The sequence below is a fragment of the Triticum urartu genome, chromosome 1A (genome assembly GCF_056163025.1).
Source record: "Triticum urartu cultivar PI428250 chromosome 1A, HENAU_Tu73, whole genome shotgun sequence".
NCBI classification, from domain to species: domain Eukaryota; kingdom Viridiplantae; phylum Streptophyta; class Magnoliopsida; order Poales; family Poaceae; genus Triticum; species Triticum urartu.
Genome location: NC_141873.1, coordinates 20,844,702 through 20,866,586, shown reverse-complemented (window position 1 = coordinate 20,866,586; position 21,885 = coordinate 20,844,702). Strand labels below are relative to the sequence as shown.

At 44.7% G+C, this 21,885-nt stretch overlaps 2 protein-coding genes, 1 long non-coding RNA gene and 1 pseudogene across 12 annotated transcripts; 2 read left to right on the top strand and 2 right to left on the bottom strand.

Moving 5' to 3' along the window:
- The first annotated feature begins 108 nt into the window (after positions 1–108).
- Positions 109–3,114, top strand: LOC147988564 (uncharacterized). Its single transcript, XM_087535156.1, has one exon. The coding sequence runs from the start codon at positions 109–111 to the stop codon at positions 3,112–3,114; it is 3,006 nt and encodes a 1,001-aa protein (XP_087391282.1).
- Positions 3,115–8,059: 4,945 nt separating this feature from the next.
- LOC147988563 (uncharacterized) lies at positions 8,060–13,379 on the bottom strand. 9 transcript variants are annotated; one of them, XR_015617217.1, is made up of 6 exons: positions 12,203–12,636; positions 11,273–11,369; positions 10,620–10,946; positions 10,342–10,535; positions 8,298–8,720; positions 8,060–8,210 (listed from the first exon to the last, which is right to left on the bottom strand). It is a non-coding gene; the product is annotated as an uncharacterized LOC147988563 (long non-coding RNA). The 9 variants fall into 9 exon arrangements; XR_015617214.1 differs by lacking the exon at positions 8,060–8,210 and adding an exon at positions 12,837–13,379 and having other exon boundaries at positions 8,257–8,720; positions 12,203–12,583; XR_015617218.1 differs by lacking the exon at positions 8,060–8,210 and adding an exon at positions 12,837–13,379 and having other exon boundaries at positions 8,257–8,720; positions 12,476–12,583.
- Positions 13,380–13,690: 311 nt separating this feature from the next.
- LOC147988562 (subtilisin-chymotrypsin inhibitor-2B-like) lies at positions 13,691–14,349 on the top strand. Its single transcript, XM_087543261.1, has 2 exons — positions 13,691–13,813; positions 13,904–14,349. Exons 1-2 carry the CDS (start codon positions 13,701–13,703, stop codon positions 14,127–14,129), a joined length of 339 nt encoding a protein of 112 aa, XP_087399387.1. The 5' UTR covers positions 13,691–13,700; the 3' UTR covers positions 14,130–14,349.
- A 1,890-nt stretch (positions 14,350–16,239) lies between these two features.
- LOC125543208 (subtilisin-chymotrypsin inhibitor-2B pseudogene) lies at positions 16,240–16,965 on the bottom strand (annotated as a pseudogene). The gene is made up of 2 exons (XR_007298341.2): positions 16,868–16,965; positions 16,240–16,636 (listed from the first exon to the last, which is right to left on the bottom strand). The product of XR_007298341.2 is annotated as a subtilisin-chymotrypsin inhibitor-2B pseudogene (transcript).
- Positions 16,966–21,885: the final 4,920 nt, after the last annotated feature.

The following is a 21,885-nucleotide window of genomic DNA, read 5'->3' as shown; positions in this document are numbered from 1 at the left end:
TCGTCGTCTGTCGTCGGTCGCCGCCTGTCGCCGGAAAGTACTCGGCGACGTGGTCTGGGCCAACAATTGGTATCTAGAACAAGATTGATCTTCTAGTAACGGAGGATCATGTCGGACGACGAGAAGACCAAGCAGCTGGCGGATTACTCCGGTGTGGCTAAAGTAATTGCTGCTCCGGCGAGACCGGAGTATCCACGATTCGACCGTGGGAACTTCATGGTGTGGGCGACCATGATGGAGTGGGCGCTCGAGGCCAATGAGCTCTGGGAAGCCGTCGACCCCGGCGGTGAGGAGTACCTGAAGGGTGGTGCCTTGTATCGGAAGGATCGCCAGGCTATCACGGCCATCTGCTCGGTGATGCCGGTGGACGTGCAGCAGCATCTAATCTCGAAGAAATCAGCGAAGGAAGCATGGGACACGCTCAAGACTTTGCATCTAGGGCACTCGCGTGTGTGCGAGGCGAACTTGCAAACTTTGCTGAAAAGTTACAAGAATCTGAGGATGGGAGAAGATGAGACGGTGGATGCCTTCGCAGCAAGGGTCGCCTCGATGGTAAACGGGATTCACGGTCTCGGAGAGAAGTTGGAGGACATCTCCGTGGTTCGGCGTTTCCTACGTGCCGCTCCACCGCGCTACATGCCGATTGTGTCAGCGATCGAGCAGTGTGTTGATCTCAAGACTCTCACTTTGGATGATCTGGTTGGTCGCTTCAAGGCCCATGATGAGCGGATGAAGTTGAGTTACGGCGACGCGAAACAGGATGAGTACCTGATGCTTACGCGTGCTCAGTGGCAGGCATTGGTTTCCAAGGAGAACAATTTCGACAAGGCGTCCGGTAGCGGCGGAAAGTACCGTCCCGCAAAGGACACCGATGAACAGTCGGAGAAGCCAAGAAAGAAAAAGTTCGACAAGAGGAAGATCCGTTGTCACAACTGTAATCTGCTCGGACACTTCAAGTCGGAGTGTAAGAATCCCCAGAAGGAGAAGGCGCTCATGGCCCAGCTAGGAGATGAAGGTGACATGATGTTGATGTGTGAACTCGTGGATAAGGAGGATACAATTCTTCAAGTGTCGGGTAAAGAAATTGTCGCGCTCCGTGAAGAAAAAGTTCACTATCAAGATTGTGGTTCGGAAACTCGTGTCGATGCTACGGACACGGAGGGTGATTCCGAAACCTACATCAATGTTACGGGCATAAGTGCTAATTTCGCTGGAGCGGATGCAGCAATTGCCACATGTGCTCGACCATGGAGAAGCAGTCTTCGTGCGACGCGTATAGAAAAATCGAAGGCGTACGTGGCGCCAAAATTCCACGAAGAAACAGTAGACGTAAATGCTACGGACACAGGAGAAAATTCTAAAGCTCACATTGAAGATACTGACGCGGGTGTTACATCTTCAAGCACTGATGTGAAGGCAGACACTGAAGCTGGTGATGTTGATGCAAAGGCACACCAACGTACAACATTGAAAGAAGTCTCGGTCACTGATGCAGCTAGCTCGATGGTTTCTGCCAGCAAGCAAAGACCGGTGTTGTGTACTAGCCATGGAAGTCCAGCTAGAGGCGTAATGAACGGGGCAAGTTGCAGCCCTGGAACAGACCATGACAGAAGTCCAGCCAAAGGTTACAGTCCATGTGTTACACCAGTGACAGGAAGCCTAGCTACAGAAGCTTGGGATGGTATTTCTGCTTCGTCAAAAGGAATGCATGAAGCAGAAAACTCTGTATCGTCTCCAAAAGTACAGGAGAAAAGGACACCATCATCTACACCTATGCATCTCGGACTGGTGTTCGACATACATCCGGAGAAGTCTCTTCGGACAATTGACCCAGAAAAGATGAAAAGGTGTGAGAGATGGTGTCTAGGAAGCGCCAAGGAACCGGCGAAATTTGAGGACGCAAATACGAAGGAGTGTTGGCGTCGGGCTATGGAAGAGGAGTTTAGGTCAATCCACGACAACAATGTATGTGAGATTGTGGATCTTCCCAAAAATGAAGAAGTCATGGATCTCAAGTGGGAGTTTAGGATCAAGAATGACGCCGAAGGGTGCGTGAAGCACAAAGCGAGGCTAGTAGTCAAAGAGTACGTGCAAGAGAAAGGTGTGGACTTCGAAGAAGTGTTCGTTCCCGTTGCAAAGATGGAATCAATGAGACTACTCATCGCTCTCGCGGTTCAGAAATCATGGAAGATACATCACATGGATGTAAAATCCGCGCTTTTGAATTGTGAGTTAGAAGGAGATGTGTATGTGAATCAGTCACCGGGATTCATCAAAGAGGGAGAGGAACACAAGGTACTTAAGCTACACAAAGTCTTGTACGGGCTACAACAAGGCTCTCGGGCGTGGAACATCAAACTTGACCAGACGATGATTTCTTTTGGATTTGAGAAAGCCCCACTAGAGCATACGATGTACAAGAGAGGTGAAGGAAGGGATCGTCTACTAGTTGGCATCTACGTCGACGACCTGTTGATAACTGGTGCAGATGAAGAGGTGATTGCAACGTTCAAGCTACAAATGAAGGAGCTTTTCAAGATAGATGATCTAGGTTTATTGAGTTGCAACATCGGGATCGAGGTAAATCAAAAACCAGAGGGGATCACACTATGCCAGAAGGCATACACAAGGAAGGTACTTGAAAGCCGTGGCATGAAAGATTGCAATCACATTCTCGCTTCAATGGAACCTCGTCTTGAGCTGAGCAAGAAGGAGATGGTGAGACTACTTGGCTATAGTGGTAGTGACAAGGAAGGGATTGTTGACAACCGTAAGAGTACCTCGGACGTGACATATTTCCTTGGTGGAAGCATAGTAAGCTGGCTATCACGGAAGCATAAAGTGATGCCATCGACTTCAAGCGAAGCAATGTGTCAAGGTGTGTGGCTAGGGAGACTACACGGTGAACTCATGGAGCGAGATCCAGAACAAGTGGTGCTCAACATTGACAATGAGTCTATAACTTTTCCATCCGAGGATCCAGTGCGGCATGAAAGGAGCAAGCATATTGATACGGTGTATCACTATATAAAGGACTGCGTGGAAGAAGGAAAGACAAAGGTAACTACAACTGCACCGATCATCAGCTTGCGGACATCCAGACCAAGGCTTTAGATCGAGAGAAGTTTTTGGAAATGTGAAGAAGAATCGGCGTTCGAGCTGTAACGCAATGGCGTCGTGTTTAGGGGGTGATTGTTGGAGTTAAACACGAATAGTATGTCACGTGTCCGATTCCGTGTACGATACACGAGTCCGTGTTGGCTTCAAAATCATTACCGAGTAGGATTGCTAGTAGACATAGGTTAGCTACTAGTATATATACTTGACTACCCCTGTAAACTTTGTACCACCGTGGAATAAAGAAAAGCAACAGGAGCGACACGCCCCTGCGGCCATCAAACAATCTGAGTACGTGCATCGCTGAGTGCTTGATCGATCAAAGTATAGATCGACTGGCTGGTTGTCTACGTGCCTGTATTGTGTGTTGTTCCGGCCAGAAGTACTAGTATTAGTACTACACGTCCACGGAAGGATAGATTGCTAGCTTGAGGCTAGCCTTACACTGAGGGTGGTCTATCACAAGCCAGCGTTGCTTTGTCGTCGTCTGTCATCGGTCGCTGCCTGTCGCTGGAAAGTACTCGACGACGTGGTCTGGGCCAACACACTCCAGATCGAACCAGTCATAAAATAAAAGGCATGCTTTTTTGACACGCCATCAGTGTCACGAACATTAGTGCAGGCTACACCAAATGCTAATTTTCTATTTCTCTGTTAGACAACACATCCATGTCTGGTGCAATAATAATACAGCAGGTACAGTTGAGGATCATCACTACTGTATATATTACTGGACATTACTGCTTATGATGCATGCAGTCTGAAACTAAACCATCTGCCGAAATGTGAGGAATTATATCATCATGCCTGAACACTAAAATGTCTCCTTCAGGAGATGCGCCGCTGTATGCCTTGGTTGCAGATCGGGTAGCTGTCGTGGTTCCAAATCCGGCCGCCCAAGCCGTAGCAGAGGTCATGGGGTGGACGTGGATGGAGGCAGTGCCATGAGGTGGACGTGAGCAGCGCTAACGCTATAAGAAGGGGCCGTCGGAGCTCGCGCCGACGGTCGAGGTGGGACAGAGCAGCCGGTGCGTTCTGTGGGTGGTGGGGAGGAGCCGGACATGCTACAAACGATGCATCCACAAACCACATTAATCTACGCACGAAAAAAAATAGGAAGAGAGTGAAGGCAAGCAAGTTTTTACTCCACATGTCAATAGTGTCGTTGCTTGGTCGATCGCAGTCTTTCTCTCCTGTGCATTTCGTCGAGTAACTAAAGGGCGTCCAGAAAGCAGCCTCCATTTCTTGTAACGGGCTGAGGTGTCGTCGTCCAGTTCCAGTGCTAATGTGGCAGCATCTGGGGCAAATCAGCACGCCACGGCGTCATGTGCAGCTGGAGCTGCTCGCACCATGGTCCATGAAGGTGGAGCCGACTTGTCGCTGTCACTCATGACATTTGAAATGTCAGACTCACATTGGTACATTACAGATAGAAAGAAAAACACAGATAGTAGTACTAGCTGGTACTGTGAAAGCCACTCCTATCTTATCATACTTGCAGTGACCGAGACATCACCACTGAGATGTAGGAAGGATCAATGGAAGGAGACGGATGGCAACAGCGAGGGAGGGTCAGGGCGTGCTTCGGATTCACTTATGCCCCCGATTAGCAGATGATCGGTGCCGTCTCCAGAACAGCGAGGGTCAGGGCGTAGCTGACGAGGGAGGCAGGGGCGCCCCACCGGCGAGCGGGCGGGGGTAGGCTGTGGAGTGCATCCGCGAGCAGCGGGAGGAAGGAAGGTATGGATAGCGCAATGCCCCACCGGCGAGGAGGTGGCCCTCCCGTCGGGGGTAGGCTGTGGATAGCGCATGCCAGCGTAGCCCTCCCGTCGGGGCCGGAATCACCGCCGGTCGCTGGTACGATGAGCTTTTTTCCCTCTTTTTGTTTTTCCCATGTCTGTCTCTCTCGCCGGGGATCCTTCGTAGTCGCAGGGGACCCTTCCTTTTGATTGTTGTTTCCACTTCAGTTGTGGCTCCCGAAGTTGTCTCACTTGAGTTGGTTCAGTACCATAGTTCAGTGTTGATGTATTTTCAGTAGCAATGTTCAGTTCAGTCAACAGGGTGAAAAAAAATTCAATGCAAGTTCTGTGTTGATCATGTCCAGCAGCATACTTCAGAGCTTTGCATATTTTTGATCAGCTATTGGTGTTGCTTTGTTTGTTCTTCCTTTCCTTTCTTCCGTAATAATAGGATTACAATCTCGAGACAACAAGTCCTCACAACACGAAGGGCTCGAGTTCAACCACACCGCAGTACAAGTTTCGGTACGGCTATAAAATGCCAATTGATATGCTACCTTATTTTGTTCACTACTAATCATTAGAGGAACAAAAACTCTCTAACAGCCATTCGAATTTTCAGCAGCTAAGTGTCCATAAGCCAACCTGGACAAGGTGTCGCCTGCAAGAATGGCTAAAAGCATTAACAGAATCTGACTGTAGAACCACCGGAAAATTCGAATGTTGAATGGCCAGTGCCATCCCTTGCATAATCGCATGTATTCCCGCTTCAAGGGTGTCATTGCAATGAAATATGTATCTATATGCCATGAAAATCAACGAGCCATCTTCCCTTCGTAAGACCATTCCGACTGCTGCCCGGTCATCCATGCTCGAAAAAGAGCCATCAACACAAAGTGCCACCCAGCCCGACTGCGGTGGTGGCCACAACTTTAAGCATAGTTGAGTGATGAGAGATAGATGGCGGTAATGGCTTTTTTTTTTTCTTTTTTCAGGTTTTCAATCTTTTGAAGTTCAGCGCTGATGTATGCTCAAAAGCATACTTCAGAGCTACTACATACGGTTCGTACAATTCCCGGCTCAGCCTGTTTAATTTTTGTCTTTTGTCTTTCTTTCATTCTTCTATGCATGCTTTTCGCTCAGGGTTTTATTTTTCCATACTTGTTCATAAAATATATAAAAAATCATCATTTAAAAATTATACATAAACTTCATAAAAATGTTCATATCTTTCAAAATACGAACATTCTTAAAAAGAATGAGGACATTTGCACATGATAGTTTTTTTGAATAACTCATACAAATTAGGAATTCCAAAAAATCAGAAATATCCGAACAAAAACATTAAACCAATTTGTTTTTCAATTGCCCTGAACATTTTTTGCACTTGTCTAGACTTTTTTCAAAAATAGGAACGCTTTTGAAATTCCAAAAAAATACATTCGAAAGTGCGAACATTATTTGAAACTAACAAAACAATTCTCGATTTTTTTTAAAAAAATTGATAATACACTCGCATATGTGTCTGGTTCAGCGAAAAAACGAAAACAACCAGTATGCCATGGGCTAGCCCTCCCATGAAACAAGCAAAACAGAGCAACAACTATGGCTCTCAGCCAAAACAAACCAAGCTATCCTTGTAAGAGATCAATTCACTCCAACACTGTTACTTAGTCTATTACAAAACCAAGCAATATCTCTTTCTGCAAGTGACTGTCATTTAAAAGACGCTCATCGATCACAGAACTTCCAGCGAAGCCGGCAAGGTGTGCTTTTGGCTTGGGAGAAGTGTTTGTTCTGACCATCCGTGTTTTGCGAGGTCGGATCCTTGCCTAGCTCTCGGGGGAGCACCTCTTCTTACCGACGGTGTGGTGACTCTCTTAGGTAACATAGAAGGAAGGATCTTTGTCACCCAAGCCCGGTGGAGTCAGCTTGCCGACGTTCTCTCTAGCGTTTGGAGACTCCTTTGGCTATCTGTTCTGCTTAGTGATTTAGGATCATGAGAGTGGTGGGCGACACACAGGTTAGCTGTGCTTACAGTTATATTTCTTTTACTCGTTCTGTCTTTGTGTTGTAAGCTACAATTCCACCTCCATGTATTTTGTGGCCATTGTTTTTGTTGGCCTTATGTAACCCTTGGGCGGTTGATGACTTTGTTAATTCAAAGCTGGACTCTTCTTGGGTTGTCTTCTATAAAAAAGCATATGTTTCCTTCCCATTATTGTCCTTGCATTGTGAGAGTGGAACTCAAATGGCATTAGTAAAAAGAAAGAGTAAAACACAGGTATCACATATCTCCACACCAAAAGCACATGATATCCAGTACCATGTCGTTCGTGACCCAAAAAATACACTCAGGGATGTAGCTAGGCGGACGTGGATTTGTGTCACTCAGTCTCAGGGCACTGAGTCCCTAACGCGTGCATTTATTTTTCGCTTTAATTTTCAAATTTTTATATCTTTTGAACGCAATGCCCAAACTAAGTTCTGTTTTCAATCCGTGTTTCTCGTGATGAGGGCTTTCTAATAAGATCCATTTTGAATATGTTTTGATTTTTTTTTGAAAATAAATGTTATGTTTCAACTCTTGAAACATAGTACGGGCGACCGGTAAAATCATGATTTTTGTGCTGATGACCAATAATAAAATGCCTTAAAAATTTATCTATGAAACTTGGTAAGAGTGAGCGAGAAACCGCAAGTCTCAATTAGCAAATTGTAAGTTTCAACGATGGAAACATAAAACTTACTATGCCCTCGTGCAGGATCCAATTACTTCACGAATCGCGAGGCAATCAAGCGGCAGGGCAGGGCTTGGCCGATGCGTGACCGGGCACCTTCGTGCTCCTATGAATTTCCGGTAACTCAGTAGTTAAATAATATTATAGTAAGTCCATGATTTTCTGGAGACTACACTATTATAAGTCCATAGGTTTCTGGAGAGATAATATTATCATCCTTCCGGTAACTCGGTAGTTAAATAATACTAGTAGAGTGCCCATGCGTTGCTACGGGCTTAAGAAAAAATTACCATCTTGTAATCTTCAAAATTATGTTGAACATATTATAACCTAATAAAAGGGAGGATGAAAATACCATATTGCAATGTTCAATATCTTTTATCATTGATCAGCGAGGAATAACAATAATCGTTCTGTACATGCAAGATACTTAGTAAAGAACTTCTCTGATACATTTTTTCTTTTACTTCACTGCATGAAATGTATTCGGTACATCGGCATATATCATGCTTGTTCTTTGCACCTATAGTTTTGTTCTACTCACCTATTCCATTCTCTGAAGAATGGTATATGGCTATATCGACTCCATTGGAGAGAATACACTATGGAATCCCTGTGTCAATGTTAAATAATCATGTAAAAAGGAAAGAGAATAGAAGTAAAAGTGAGTCTAATGATCAGGTAGTATTATGGCAACTACCTCGCTGATCAGGTAGAAGCTTTCCAGACAGCTTATCCTTGAAGGTATCAAGTCGTGCATCAAGCATTACTATGTTTCCTTATAAGTTGAAGTGAAGAAATTATAAGCAAGAGTACTAACGACCAACAGTGGCGAGCCTCTTGCTCTTGCAAGAATGTTTATTGAACAATTAGTTGCATATGCGGCTCAGGTGGAAGATGAATGCCCCTCACGTAACGTTGCCATTGCGCGAAGTGGTAAATTCCCCTCTCCTCCACACCCTTCCCTTCCTCCATTTTGTCCGTGGCTATGTCATGTTGCTCGGCCTCCAGAAAACTTGGTTGCGCGAGTCTTGGGCACTTTTTGATCCGGGACCCACCAATCCGCCACATCTTATAGTGATGCTGCTCCACTCTCATGGCGATGGCAGTGACTTCACTGTTTCTAAGACAATAATAACTCTGTTTCATGAGCAACTAAATTTCAAGACATTTAGGAGCTCTGCTCGACCTTTGTAAGAAATGTACCACAATATTTGCTATAATGATATTACTACATCTATGTTTTCAGAAGTACAATCAAAATCAAAATTAACAAACAACAGCTTGGTCATTAATTAGACAATCAATGCTCTTGTAAGACTGCAGGTTCGGTTAAGCCACTACTTAACTCACCATGAAACAGTCATGTTTTCCTTTCCTCTTTGAAGTACCAAAGTTGCAGCCTCTATTTTACGCATTGGTTGTCGCTGCAGTAGCAGCAGCACCACCAACAAATTAGAGGAGGTACTGTGGCATTACTGAACTGAAGTCAAACAGTACACGGCATACACATTAGATGGGTCAGTGCAAATTCACCTCCCACCATACATGCTTCTTTTTCTCTTCCAGACACAGTAGCGGTGGCAACTGGCAAGCACATACACATACACCAACAGCGGCAGCAAATACGCACATGTATCTATAGTGATGTCCCTTCTGGTTTCCTTTTCTCTTCCAGACACAGCAGTGGTAGCAAGCACATATGCACACATCAGCAGATAACGAATGTTTATACTACACAATATCTAATGTGACTTGTTGCTCTTTGTCTCTCCTATAACATTGAAAGTTTTTTAAATCAAAGCTTATGCAAGAAAACAATGTAAAGATCATTTCGAAAATCAAAGGCATACACTGAAAATATATATTTAAGATGATCCTTCAAACCAGGTAGTAGGGGTGTAAATCCGAAGGGCGAAAAAAAGAGTTCTACCATCGGCAATTCATGCACCTCTAAAAAATGTATTCAAATGAACATGCCCTACATGATATTGCACTGCGAATATAGGAAGATAGAGGGCAGACATGAGAGCATTATCACCCTTTAATTCAAGGCCACCCTTTGTCTAATTAAGTTGCTACGTGTCTGCATAAATATTCATTGTTTATAAAACTATGGAAAAGCAAACCTTTGACTTACCAATGTAAATGCCGCAATGTGAGCTAGCACTTTATAAATTTGTTTGCCGAGATCCAAAACGCCGTACACATTAAACAATATGTCTAAAATCCTTCGAATATATACCCACTTTATAAAAATAATAATAATAATGATATGGCAGCGACCAAACATCAGTCGTTTTGACGCGTGTTTGCACCGGCTGAATATTACATGCACCATATTGTGCTCCCCACTTTGTCCCCTCCTCCGACTCTTGTGACCCCCTCCAACGCCAACCTATCCTCCACCCCGCGCACCGCCACACGTGTTGCCCCACCCCACCCTGCCCATGCATGTTAGAAATTTAATCTCGCAATCTTAAATACTACTCCATTGCGAGATTAAATACTACGGTGGCCTAAAATGACTTCATTATGACCATTTCTTGTTTAAAAATTGATATATCAACCATCTAAGAAGATCAGCACATAATACTGTATGCATCTGTTTGAGCTAGTGATGCAGCTCAGCAAATAGATTGCATATGTCTGCTGCTTTTGTTTCACTGTGCATATTTTTTATGTGCAAAACCAATTTATCTGTATCTCAAAGACCGATTTTCACTGTACATTTCGGAACTTACCACAAATCGCAGGTCGAATACGTGGCGCCACCTGAACATCTGCAGGAACCATACATTCAACATTCCTTGTAAACGATCATCCACCACACGCAGATCCACCCGATTCTTGTTAACTGGCCATTCAGCCTGAACTCCTTCACAAAGTCTTCTCCCTCAGGATTATAAGATTTGGATAAGTATGCTTGAACCACTTCCTGCTAGTGTAAGTAACATTGATTTGAACAAACCCAATGAGCCGTTGCCAACAAATATCTGACTCTAGTACATTTTTTACTTACTTTGCAACATCCGTTGATGTGAATGATAGAATTTTGTGGTAGAAACTAAGCACGTCCCTTGGGTTCGGCTCATCAAGCCTCAATCCAGCTTGCCTATGGAACTTATCTCCCATATCACCTTTAACTATGTTCTTGACCGTATCCACTTGCAACTTCAGGTTCTTCCCATGCGGCCTGATACAACCCTTGAACACCTACGCCGTACTCCATTCTGTGAAGGTATGCCATCGCCGGCTGCATGAACACCAGGACCAAACCATCTTGGAGAAATGCTTGCACTTCCAATCGTACAAAAAATTATTTGGACAATAGTTTGACCTGCTTGTCCTGGAGCATTGCCACTTGCATGTTATGGTGGATCTGTAGTCACCTCGTCATGCCAACGAGTACTCAGACCGTCAGACCATTTAGATTCATCTCCAGAAAAAAAAACTCTTTTAGTAATGCATAGCACATTCCAATCTAAAAACTAAATTACGAACTCTGCGTTTTCGGCTAATTCAATACTCCCCATAATGTTCTCCCCCCCCCCCCCCCCATCCCAACTTCATGAATTACTTGATGACCAGCATCAACAAAAATATTGTGTCTACAACTCTACATTCATTAGTTTAGATTTCAGTCTGAACCTGGAACAGTATGAATCTGCATACCTTCTCATCATCCCAGGAACCCTCCGTTCCAGCAATCACCACGGCATCCATAGCATAGATCTGATGGGTTTGTGACTGTATTTATGACATTTTTACGCTGAAAAAACACAATAATATGGGTCAGAGTATAAGAAAATTACAGTACATGGAAGCACGTCAACTTCTGATACTATTTCAGTTCAATTTTACTAAGGTAGAAATAAAACTGACATAGTTATCCACGAACTTTTGTAGTTCAAACTGAGCCTTAGCATCACCACATGTATAGAAAAAGTCACATCAATAGTTCTTTTCATGAAGGATCTGGTAATTTTGAAAAAAGGAGCATTACCATCAAAATATAACATAGTTGGCTTTAAATCAGGAAATGTCCTTTGTGCAAGAACTTCTAGGAATAAATCCTAGCATGCAAGCTTCCACATAATGTGCTTATAGATTCAGACAATTTACCACTGTCATCATCATCGTTATCTAATGCAGTTTTCCCAAGTAAGAAAGTTACCATTGCTTCCATAGCTTCTGCAAACTCTGTGTACATTTGATCACAATGAATTATGAGTGTACTATTACACGAGCACATGCTCTTTATTAGAAGTGACTTGGGCACCGTTATTTTGTTAATAAAACTATATCAAAGAAAATGTTAGAGCACACCATATAGGATGTTTGCTTACAGGATCGATACGTCGTTATGTGCTTAAGTTCCTAATATTTATAACAAGTAGGAAAAACTCCCAGCCAAACGATGTACTCATGACAGAAACAACACACTTTTTTGGCATTTGCTAAATAACCAGGGGAGTACATACAAAACATAAGATGTCTTGGAGCTTCAAGGTCCAACAGTATATATATTGCCTTTTGCTTACAGGATCAAAGGAGAATGTAGCACAGGACAACAATGTAACTGCATGAGAAAGAACTTAGTACCCGCTCACAAATTGCAAATTTCTGAAACTTCTCACAAATCACAATAGTTTGCATGGGATCTCCAATGCGTGGGTAATGAAACCACGAGGTTACTATTCCAAACTTCTCTACCTTCACTTTATGATTACATGCTTGATCAACTAAGAGATGATTTTGAATTAGCTTGTGCTATTTCCTCGAGAATCCTTTTGTGCAAATGGAATAAATCATCAATCATATCAGAAAGAGAAAAAACAAGAAACGAGATTATTTCAATGGCGAGCAAAGCTTTACTTGGTCCAAGAAGTGGTGGTTGCCGACCTCCTCCCTGAAGTCGAGCACCGCCATGACGTCGCCTACGGTGAGCATGTCAGCGCCGGCGTCCCGGAGAAGCGGGCTCTCCTTCCACATGGACACAACAACACCAGTTACATAAGAGGCCAACCAGGTGAATGACCCTGCAGCACTACTCTTGACGGCGAGATCTGTCTGGCACTTCCAATGATAGTAACTGAACCAACTAAATAAAAATTAATTACCATGCCCACTGCTGCCTAAATCTCAAGTACTATTCTTGGAGTATTGCAGGAGTAAGAGCGGCATGATTTAAACGTGTGGGCATACAGTACGTTGGGTGCCGGAATTGATACAGAACCTGTTGGTGGCGTCGATGAATCCTAATGTGACGAGGAAATTCATGGCAAGGTGGTTCATGTCCTGCTTGCGGATCTTGACATTGCAGCTTCCGCTCCCATTCGTCAAATTAGGATTGAGAGGACCTGGACGTGGGCGAGGAAGGCTGTCATCGAAGGGGCGCGCAGCCCACGGCGGCGAGCTCCAAGACGCGGCCATGGTGGCACCTGCAGAGAGGAGCAGTTCAGAGGAGAGAGAGAGGTAGGGGAAAAGAAGAGAAGGGAGAGAGGGAGGCATGGCGGCGTGATCCAGCTGGCTGCTCCCGGCGAGGTCAACAAAGCGCTCGGGCGATGTCAGACGGGAACACGCAACGGCGGCGGAGGATAGGGCTAGGAACCCTAGTCAGGGTGAGGGAGTCGTGGGTGGCGATGGATTGTTTCTGTGGGCGGTGTGTGAGCGGACCGATCGTGGGGAGGTGAAAAAACCATACGAAAAAAACCAAAGAAACATGACGGTGGGAGGTGGGACGAAAAAAAACCGGGACGAAAAAAAACCTGGAAGCGAGACTACCAACTGCTCCATTAGAAGTAGAGATTATAGTAAGTCCATGATTTTCAGGAGACTACGCTATAATAAGTTCATAGTTTTCGGGAGAGATAATATTATTATCCTTAATATTAATAGATTATGATTTTAGAATACCTGAAAATATTATCTCTTATCGCGTACATGGAAGTAAGCATTCAAGACCATATCAATTCGCCAGCTACCTGTAGGTTGCTTGCTTGACCCAAACTTAATGGATGTGCCGACGAAGAAGCTCTGCATGCAAGTCATGTGGCACGTGTACCTTGCTACCAGAACGTACCATGGCATCACTCGACCAATGTGTTATGCAAATCAATCCTCACGCACAGCGCAACTCGCTAGCCTGTCAATCATCGAATATCATCGGCCGTCTGCGCGTCCATCAGCTCGGAGAAGACCGTCCATCAATCGGTGAGTAGCAACTAGGTGTACTGCAACTGATCTTTTTGTTTAGTTTGTTGCTGAAATACCTCACTCCGCCTCAATTAAGTTATCAACCAGTGCTATGAAGATGAGTTCCTCCCACGACCTCGCCGGTGGAAAGAAGTCATCGTGGCCGGAGGTGGTCGGGCTGACCATCAAGGAGGCCAAGGAGATCATCCTCAAGGACAAGCCCGACGCCGACATCGTGGTGGTGCCGGTCGGCTGCACCGTGACCGAGGACTTGAGGCCCAACCGTGTCCGCATCTTCGTGGGCACCGTCGCCGAGACCCCCCATGTTGGATAGGTGGATAGCTCTTGCTGGCTTGCTGTGGCCTGCATACATAGATGCTGGCTCACGAGTAAATGAATAAGGAGAGATAAAGAAGTATGCAAGTCATGTGTGCTTAATCGGTGTTGTGGAAACTTTTATTTTATTTTAACTCGTTTTGCCAACTTGTATCGAACTATGTATTTGATGGCTACTTTGTATAATAATATGGATGCATGCATCATTTTAATGCAGAGATCGGGGGTAATCTTTCTTTCAAAAAATGGTGTGCTTGATCGGCCAGTTATTTATGTACATGTACCAAACTGTGAAGTTCCAGCCAGGGTATATTAAGACAAGCCTAATTAATTAAATTTGTGCATATCTCAATGCCATGCATGTAATTTCCGAGCAATCCCAAGTTCACAGCTCAATTTTAATCAGCAATTCCGGACAGAAATACCTTTCCTCTAAAAAGTTTAATCACTAATTCACTACCAAGAAAATATCCAAAAAAAGAGGGATGTGTACATAAGGAAACGACCGAGCACCTAATGATGCTTCGTGTGCTTGCGAGTGAGGTCTGGTCTCACATCCTGAGATGGATCTTCCTGCCGAACCAGACGTCCAGTGCTACCGGCAACGTCCTCACCTGGTGGTCTGCTCTTCAACAGGGCATCCCTCCCAAGCTGAGAACAGGGGTCAACTGGTTGATCCCCTGCTCGCTATGATGCATGTGCTTGAGAGAAGCACAAGGGTGTTCAAGGACACTTCTCTGCTTCATACATAAGTAGTCGATAAAATTCACCAGCATTGCCTTGAGTCGCGGAAGGTGGGGACAGATAGTCTTAAGCGAGTAGTTACTTAGTGTTGCGATGACGGAATGGAAAGTTTGGGCTGCCGTTTATGTGGTGGTTATTTGTATATAATTCTTACTTCCTATCTTAATTTTTTTGACAAAGGGAACATATTAATATGGTGAAGATACCAATTACACCCGGTCTCTATACCAACAAGATGTCCAAAAGCATCAAGGATACACACATCCAAAAAAGAAAATAAAAGGAACAGAAGAAAAAAGACCCTGCCACGGTGATGAATCACTAGCATCAGTAGCACTCTAACCACCACCGAAGACAACATCCGGAACACAAAAGAGGTTCTCCAAAAGCAACGCCCCCAAGAAGGAAACAATGCACCAGCGTAGTCGTTGCTCGATCAAAGATCTTGGATCTTCACCCTGGAGAAAGTTCGAGTTCACCCAAAAACAATGCCTTCAATAAGACCGTTGTCATGTACAACCAATAAAGGCCAGACCTTGGGCTTTCACCCTGGGAATCGAGACTCGGTACTCGAGGAGCACCACCGAAAATGCAGTCCTCCAGTGCTGCCACCCCCGCTTGCCGAGGCTGCAATTGCGAGTCACCAACACAATGAGCAGCAAATCTTCATCTCTCCCTATCCGATCCATTGGGAGTACTCCCTAGACTTCCACCAATAGTAGACGATCTCGACTCAACACAAGCATGCGAGATAACACCTTCAGAGCCTAATGATCTTCAACCACGACCGCCTTGAATCCCCATGTCCACACCTTGGAATCGGGGCCTTGGAGGTGTAGATGCCGATGTTTTCAAGGCGGTGACAATCTGGTGTTCAATCACCAAACACCCGAGCACACAGCCCTCTATGGCGTAGGCAATGTATCCACATCAGAGGCGCTTCATGGAGGATCAGTAGGCAGGAGGCGGTGTCCTTGGGTAGCACGAGCATACCGAACTTCATATCTTAATATATAGGTACACTTATCTCATGCATTTATCAAAGAAAAAAAACATGTGTATATCATGTTTCTTATTTGTACGCAAAGGGTTTGATCAAAAGGTTAAGCCTCATCAACAATAATGTTGATAGGCACAGGGTCACACTAAAACTAATTCTTATCTCAGAAGTTTGTTCAAAGCATGAAAGATTCCATTTAAGATATCTCATGGGGCTCAAGTTCTTCTCTAACTAGATTAAGGTGTGATTAGCCTATTTTATTCTAATGACACATTAGGTCTAAATTCTTGAAATAATCCAGCAACATGCCCACAGTATGCATATTTTTTGAGCATTTTAGTAAACACATGAACAACAAGCCACATCTCATAAATTAAAAATAACTGGTCAAGTCCATTGAACCATAAGTACATCGACACACGCCATTGGTCAGCGTGTATTTATTCATCCATGATTATTGAAACTACTTATTCATCAGCATGCATACGTGCATCCATTTTGTCTCTCGCTCGCAAAGCTTGCTAACCAATGGAAGGGGTGGTCGCGACAGTGTCGACGATGATGCGGACACGGTTGGTCCTGAAGTCGAGGGTCATCGCCGAGCCAGCAGGAAGGACATCTATGTTGGCGTCAGGCATGTCCTTAAGGATGATCTCCTTGGCCTCCTCGATGGACTTTCCCACTACCTCCGGCCATGACGTCTTCTTCTCCTCTCCGGTGGGTGCTTTTGGGGCGGCGCAGCTCATCCTCGATTCCATGAGCTGCAAACAATCGATCAAAATAATTCAGTTCAGACTAAAAATCACAATAAATAGTTGACCCAAATAGTTCATCTCTTTTCTTTGGGTTCAAATTACATATCAAAATAACATAATGCTAGTAATATAGCTTTTTTAGAAAAGGAGGATAATCCCGGCCTCTGCATGACGATGATGCATACAGAGAAACTTATTGACAGATAGCATGTGAGAATGGAAATATGGAATACATACCCAACACTACTCAGCAGCTAAATGAACCTCGAGCTCACTCTGAACTTGACTGGTATGAGTGCATAACGCTAGGCCTATTTATAGGAAAGATCTATCACGAGAGAAGATGGGGATAGGATGCTCCCACATGCATGAGACAAGCACAAGAGAAGATAAGATGCTCTCACACTGTCACACATGCAGGCGTGGAGCACGACTACTTGTTTCATTGTGGAGCTAGCCTCTTATGCAGAGAAGATGCTCTGGCACATGCATGCATGCAGCGTGCGTGGTACACGAGGTGCCTCCTAAATTGGCCACACTTGATTTGGTAGAAGACAACATGTTGGGCTGCTAAAGAAGACGACAATGTACCACGTGATTCAAGGGTCGATGGACATGTAGCTCGGTGTGGATCATATCGGCTACCTGCATACTCCCTCGTCAAGGTTTATGAGCCTTAGAGCAACTTCAATGGAGCGACTCAAACGGACACGGATTTTATCCGTTTGGGTCGCCCGTCCGCGTGTCCGCGTCCTCTTTTCTGTTTGGGTCGGCTGGTATGCCCAACGGGCGCGAGATGCATTTTTTACATGTTCGCATCGTCATTTCATCAAACATTTCGAGGGCGAGCTCTTGCGCCACCTCGCTCGCTGCAGCTCGCCACGCCAGCTCGCCGCTGCCGTCGCAGCTCGCCCCGATCCTGCTGCTACTGCCCCGCAGCTCTCGCCCAGCAATCCAAAGACGGGCACGGCTGGGCGCGGCGAGGCGAGGACGGGCACAGCCGGGCACGGTGAGGCAAAGACGGGCGTGGCCGGGTGCGGTGAGGTGAGGACGGGCGCAGTTGGGAGGGGCGAGACGAGGCCGGGGCGAGGCGAGGCCGCGACGAGTCGATGACGGGCGGGGCGGAGCGAAGCCATAACGAGGCGCGGACCAACGGCGGTTGGCTAGCACACGCGCGACCAGCGGCGACAGGCAGCAGCACCAGCACCTACGCCGGGCAGCGGCGGCTAGCTAGCTAGCTAGCACACGCGCGGCCGGCAGCAGCACCCGCATGCATGCTCCATCAACAGTGGCTAGCTAGCTAGCTAGTACGCGCGTAGGACAGCGACGACGAGCCACCTGGTGATGTTCGAGATCGGGCAGAGGAGTTGCCCCGGCATGCACTTCGCGACGTTGTGCTGTTTTAACCTTTACAAGGACCGGGCGTAGCCAGACTTGATTTAACTAAAGTTGGAGAAACTGACACCCACCAACTACCTGTGTGCGAAGCACGTCGGTAGAACCAGTCTCGCGTAAGCGTACGCGTAATGTCGGTCCGAGCCGCTTCATCCAACAATACCGCCAAATCAAAGTATGACATGCTGGTAAGCAGTATGATTTGTATCGCCCACAACTTACTTGTGTTCTACTCATGCATATAGCATTCCTTCGCGCCTGCAAAGCTAGAGCTAGCCAGTGAAAGGTGTGTTGGCGACGGTATCGACGAAGATGTGCATGCAGTTGGGCTTCAAGTCCCGGGTCACCGGTGGCCCGGCTGGCAGCACGACGATGTCGGCTCGGGCTTGTCCTTGAGAATGATCTCTCTGGCCTCCTTGATGGACTTGCCCACAACCTTTGGCCACGACTTCTGGGTGCTCATAAAAAAGAAAACGATTGGACCTAGGACTTCGATGTATTTTCTTAAGTTTTCAGCAGTGTCTGTACTATATATTGATTTGACTAACATATTTGAGGCCTTTATCGAAAAAGGGGGACATGTATTAGTAGGCCACGTCCACAACACTTAGGTAGTCAATGTATCCATCACTTGTGAAATCATCATGCCCCTGCTCCCTCCTGCGTCTACCATGTGTGTACTGCTTTCGACAGATCGGTTATTTAGTCTAAAAGCGACCTAGGTTATGCTTTATGAGTTCATTTTCAATTGTTTACTCTCTCTTCTCATAAATAGATGCTAGTTTAGACATACACATGCGACAACTAATAAACATTAACCATTATGTTTTCACAAATAAACTCAGAAGAACATGCAAAATTGTGATGTCATGGAAAAAATAATTACAAATTTGATAATGCTAGGTTGAGATGATGAAACTAAGCAAGTTTTGATATAATATGAGTCAATTAGGACATGCCGTTTATATATAAATGGTATTTCCAATGTGATAGAATTTGGTTTTGTATTCATTGGAGTAATCGCAATTTGGAACACGTTGAATTGAAAAAAATAGTCATATTAGATACAAATTGCTTAGTACTATATGGACATTTATTGTATGTGCACACGAAGCTACAACAAGTCCAACCTGGGCGTGGCCTGCCCAGCATTGGAGCAAAAAATAAATTGCACATAGCCCAGGCCACATCAGCCCATCGAAGCTCACATGACAAGTAGCAACAGGGAGCTCCTATATGGCGACCTATGTGCCTGAAAACAGGGAAGCACGTACCCCGACCCACTCCCCCGCGCACGCTCATGGGCCAGCCCATGTGCAAGGTGGGAAGACCCTTTCTTTTTTCTTTGTTTATGTTTTATTTTTTATGTTTTATGTTTCTTCCTTTATTAAAATAACTCAGGATTTAAAAAAAGTTGTGAATTGTGATTTTTTTCTTCATGAATTCAAAACAAATTTGGCAAGTGATAAGTGCTCAGGGATTCAAAACAATTTCATGATTTCAAAACAATGTTCATGTATTAGAAAATGTTCATGAGTTTTTAGGAATTGTTAAAAATATTCCAATAACGTAGGCAATTTAAAATAATGTTTCTGAAATATTTAAAAAATGTCAAGATTTGAAATATGTTCATGAATTTGTAAAAAACTGTTTGCAAATTTAGAAAATGTTCATCATTTGAAAAAATAGTTCATGGATTTGGAAAATGTTCATGATTTCAAAGATTTTAAAAAATGTTCATGAAATAATAAAATCAAGAATTTAAAAAAGTTCATAATTTGAAAAAAATAAACCTTTTTTTTAATTTGATGAACAAATTTTGAATTCAAAAAGTGTTCACCTCCAATTTGAAAAAATGTTCATTTGATTTAAAAACTGTTTGAATTTCAAAAACAATCTTATATTTACTAATTGGAAGCATAATGAAGCGTCCACGTTAATCCTAGAAAACTAATCATATTGTCCATCCGATCTCGTTATCAACTATCTGTAGCCGCCTGATGCCTCAGGAGTCCTAGCCTATTGTCCCACCTGATTTCTTGAAAACAATAGCCAAGTCACCATCAGATCTAAGTACGTGCTAACAGTCTTTAACCATTGGATGTACTACCTTAGGTCGTCCTCCAACAGGTAAATCCCTCCGCCCGCACCTCCAAACTCTCACCGCATCTCATCTGCATGCCATCCTCAAGCTCCATCAACGCTGCAACACATCTGAACAAAAATTACAATTCAATCTAGGTATTCGCTAATCCCCTTCTTGTCCAACCTATGAATCTCCTACTGAAGCATTTCAATATTCATGGCACATCCCATGTTGCACCTCCGTTGTTCTCTAGAGGAACGGGTGTGTGGGAAAGGGGGCTATGGAGGAGGATGAGGGAGCTACTATCGACAGTTGATGGAGGACGGGCTGTGCTGAGCCATGGAATCCTCAACGTTGAAGTTTCATATAAGACGGCCTTGAGGCGGAAGTGCAGTCTTGACTTGACGGACCTCCCATGCGGGAGTGTATGCTGTCCTTCCCCATAGTAAACTAGCGCGGCTGCATGTCGTGGACGTCGGATTGGCCAGCCTTTAATAAAGACTACATGTGCGGCTGTCGGTCAGCAATTTTTTTTTTGAAAATAGAGGCGTATCCTCGGCCTCTGCATCATAATGATGCATGCAGCTATTTTATTAAAAAATCCACAAAGTATCACAAAATTATAAAAGTATTATAGCTCGCAAATAGGCACATAGATGCTTGGCTTTATCCGCTGGGACACACGAGCATACGATTTGGCTTTGAAGGCAGGCAGCTGGATCCAAGAAAAGCTAGCTTTTCAACCGGCCGGAAACGAGAAAACGCACAGCCGTACCCTGGGCTAATTGATTTCCTTGGTGAGCTCGGCCGATGCTTTTGTCTGCTGACATGCCCGCGGTGCACTGCAAGAAGCTAAGAAAATTCAAGGTACGGTCTTTATTTTCTTGTCTTCTATTCCTTTGTGTGGGCTCCATTGTCATGTATAAACTGTCAATTGCAGTATAGCATAGATATCTACATATGATGCTTTTTTACAAAAGAGGGTTTCCCCCGCTTTATAGATAAAGCATCATCGAACAACCGAATCATGTCGATACAAACACACACACCACACCACACCCACCGAAGGCTGGATACAAGGATGCTGATAACAGCAACACTACCCCAACAAAATCCTAGCCAATATCAGATGAACACAATAAGCACTACTTTTTTTTTGCGAGTAAAATGGGAGTTTTATTCCAAAATTGTAGAGTTACAATCAGCCGACAAAAGTTCAGCTATACATGGATGGCCTCTGCGAAGCCAACAAGCCGTACTATGATCAATTCTACCATGATTTGCCAGAGGATCTGCTACTCTATTCTGGTCCCTAGAAATTTTCATAGGAATAAACTCTCTTGCTACCATGAGAACCTTAATCTCTAAGATGAGATGCCCATATGCCGATCGGTCCAACTCATTAGAAGTTAGAACAGATAGTGTCGTCGTCAAATCCGATTGAACAACCACCATAAGAGTAGTATGCTCGACAGTCAGTGCCATCCCCTCCATTATCGCATGTAGCTCCGCCTCAAGAGCATCGTTGCAATGAAATAAGTGACGGTGTGCCGAGAAAATAACACTCACATCCCAGTTCCGAAGTATCATGCCTGACCCTGCTGACCCGTCTTCTGCCGAAAAGGAGCCATCCACCGGAACACAATAAGCACTACTACGAAGATGTCGGACCCTCAACCGTGGGCGGGCCACCGCGAAGAGGAGAAGCCATGTAAGACGAACAATGAGCTCCAAAGTGGTGCCTTCAGCAAGGGAACGACCAGGGGCGGAGCCA

Coding starts and splice junctions, on each gene's coding strand:
- LOC147988562 (XM_087543261.1), top strand. CDS start 13,701: ATGTGTTATGCAAATCAATCCTCACGCACAGCGCAACTCGCTAGCCTG. Junction 13,814..13,903: donor AGAAGACCGTCCATCAATCG/GTGAGTAGCAAC, acceptor GTTATCAACCAG/TGCTATGAAGATGAGTTCCT.
- LOC147988564 (XM_087535156.1), top strand. CDS start 109: ATGTCGGACGACGAGAAGACCAAGCAGCTGGCGGATTACTCCGGTGTG.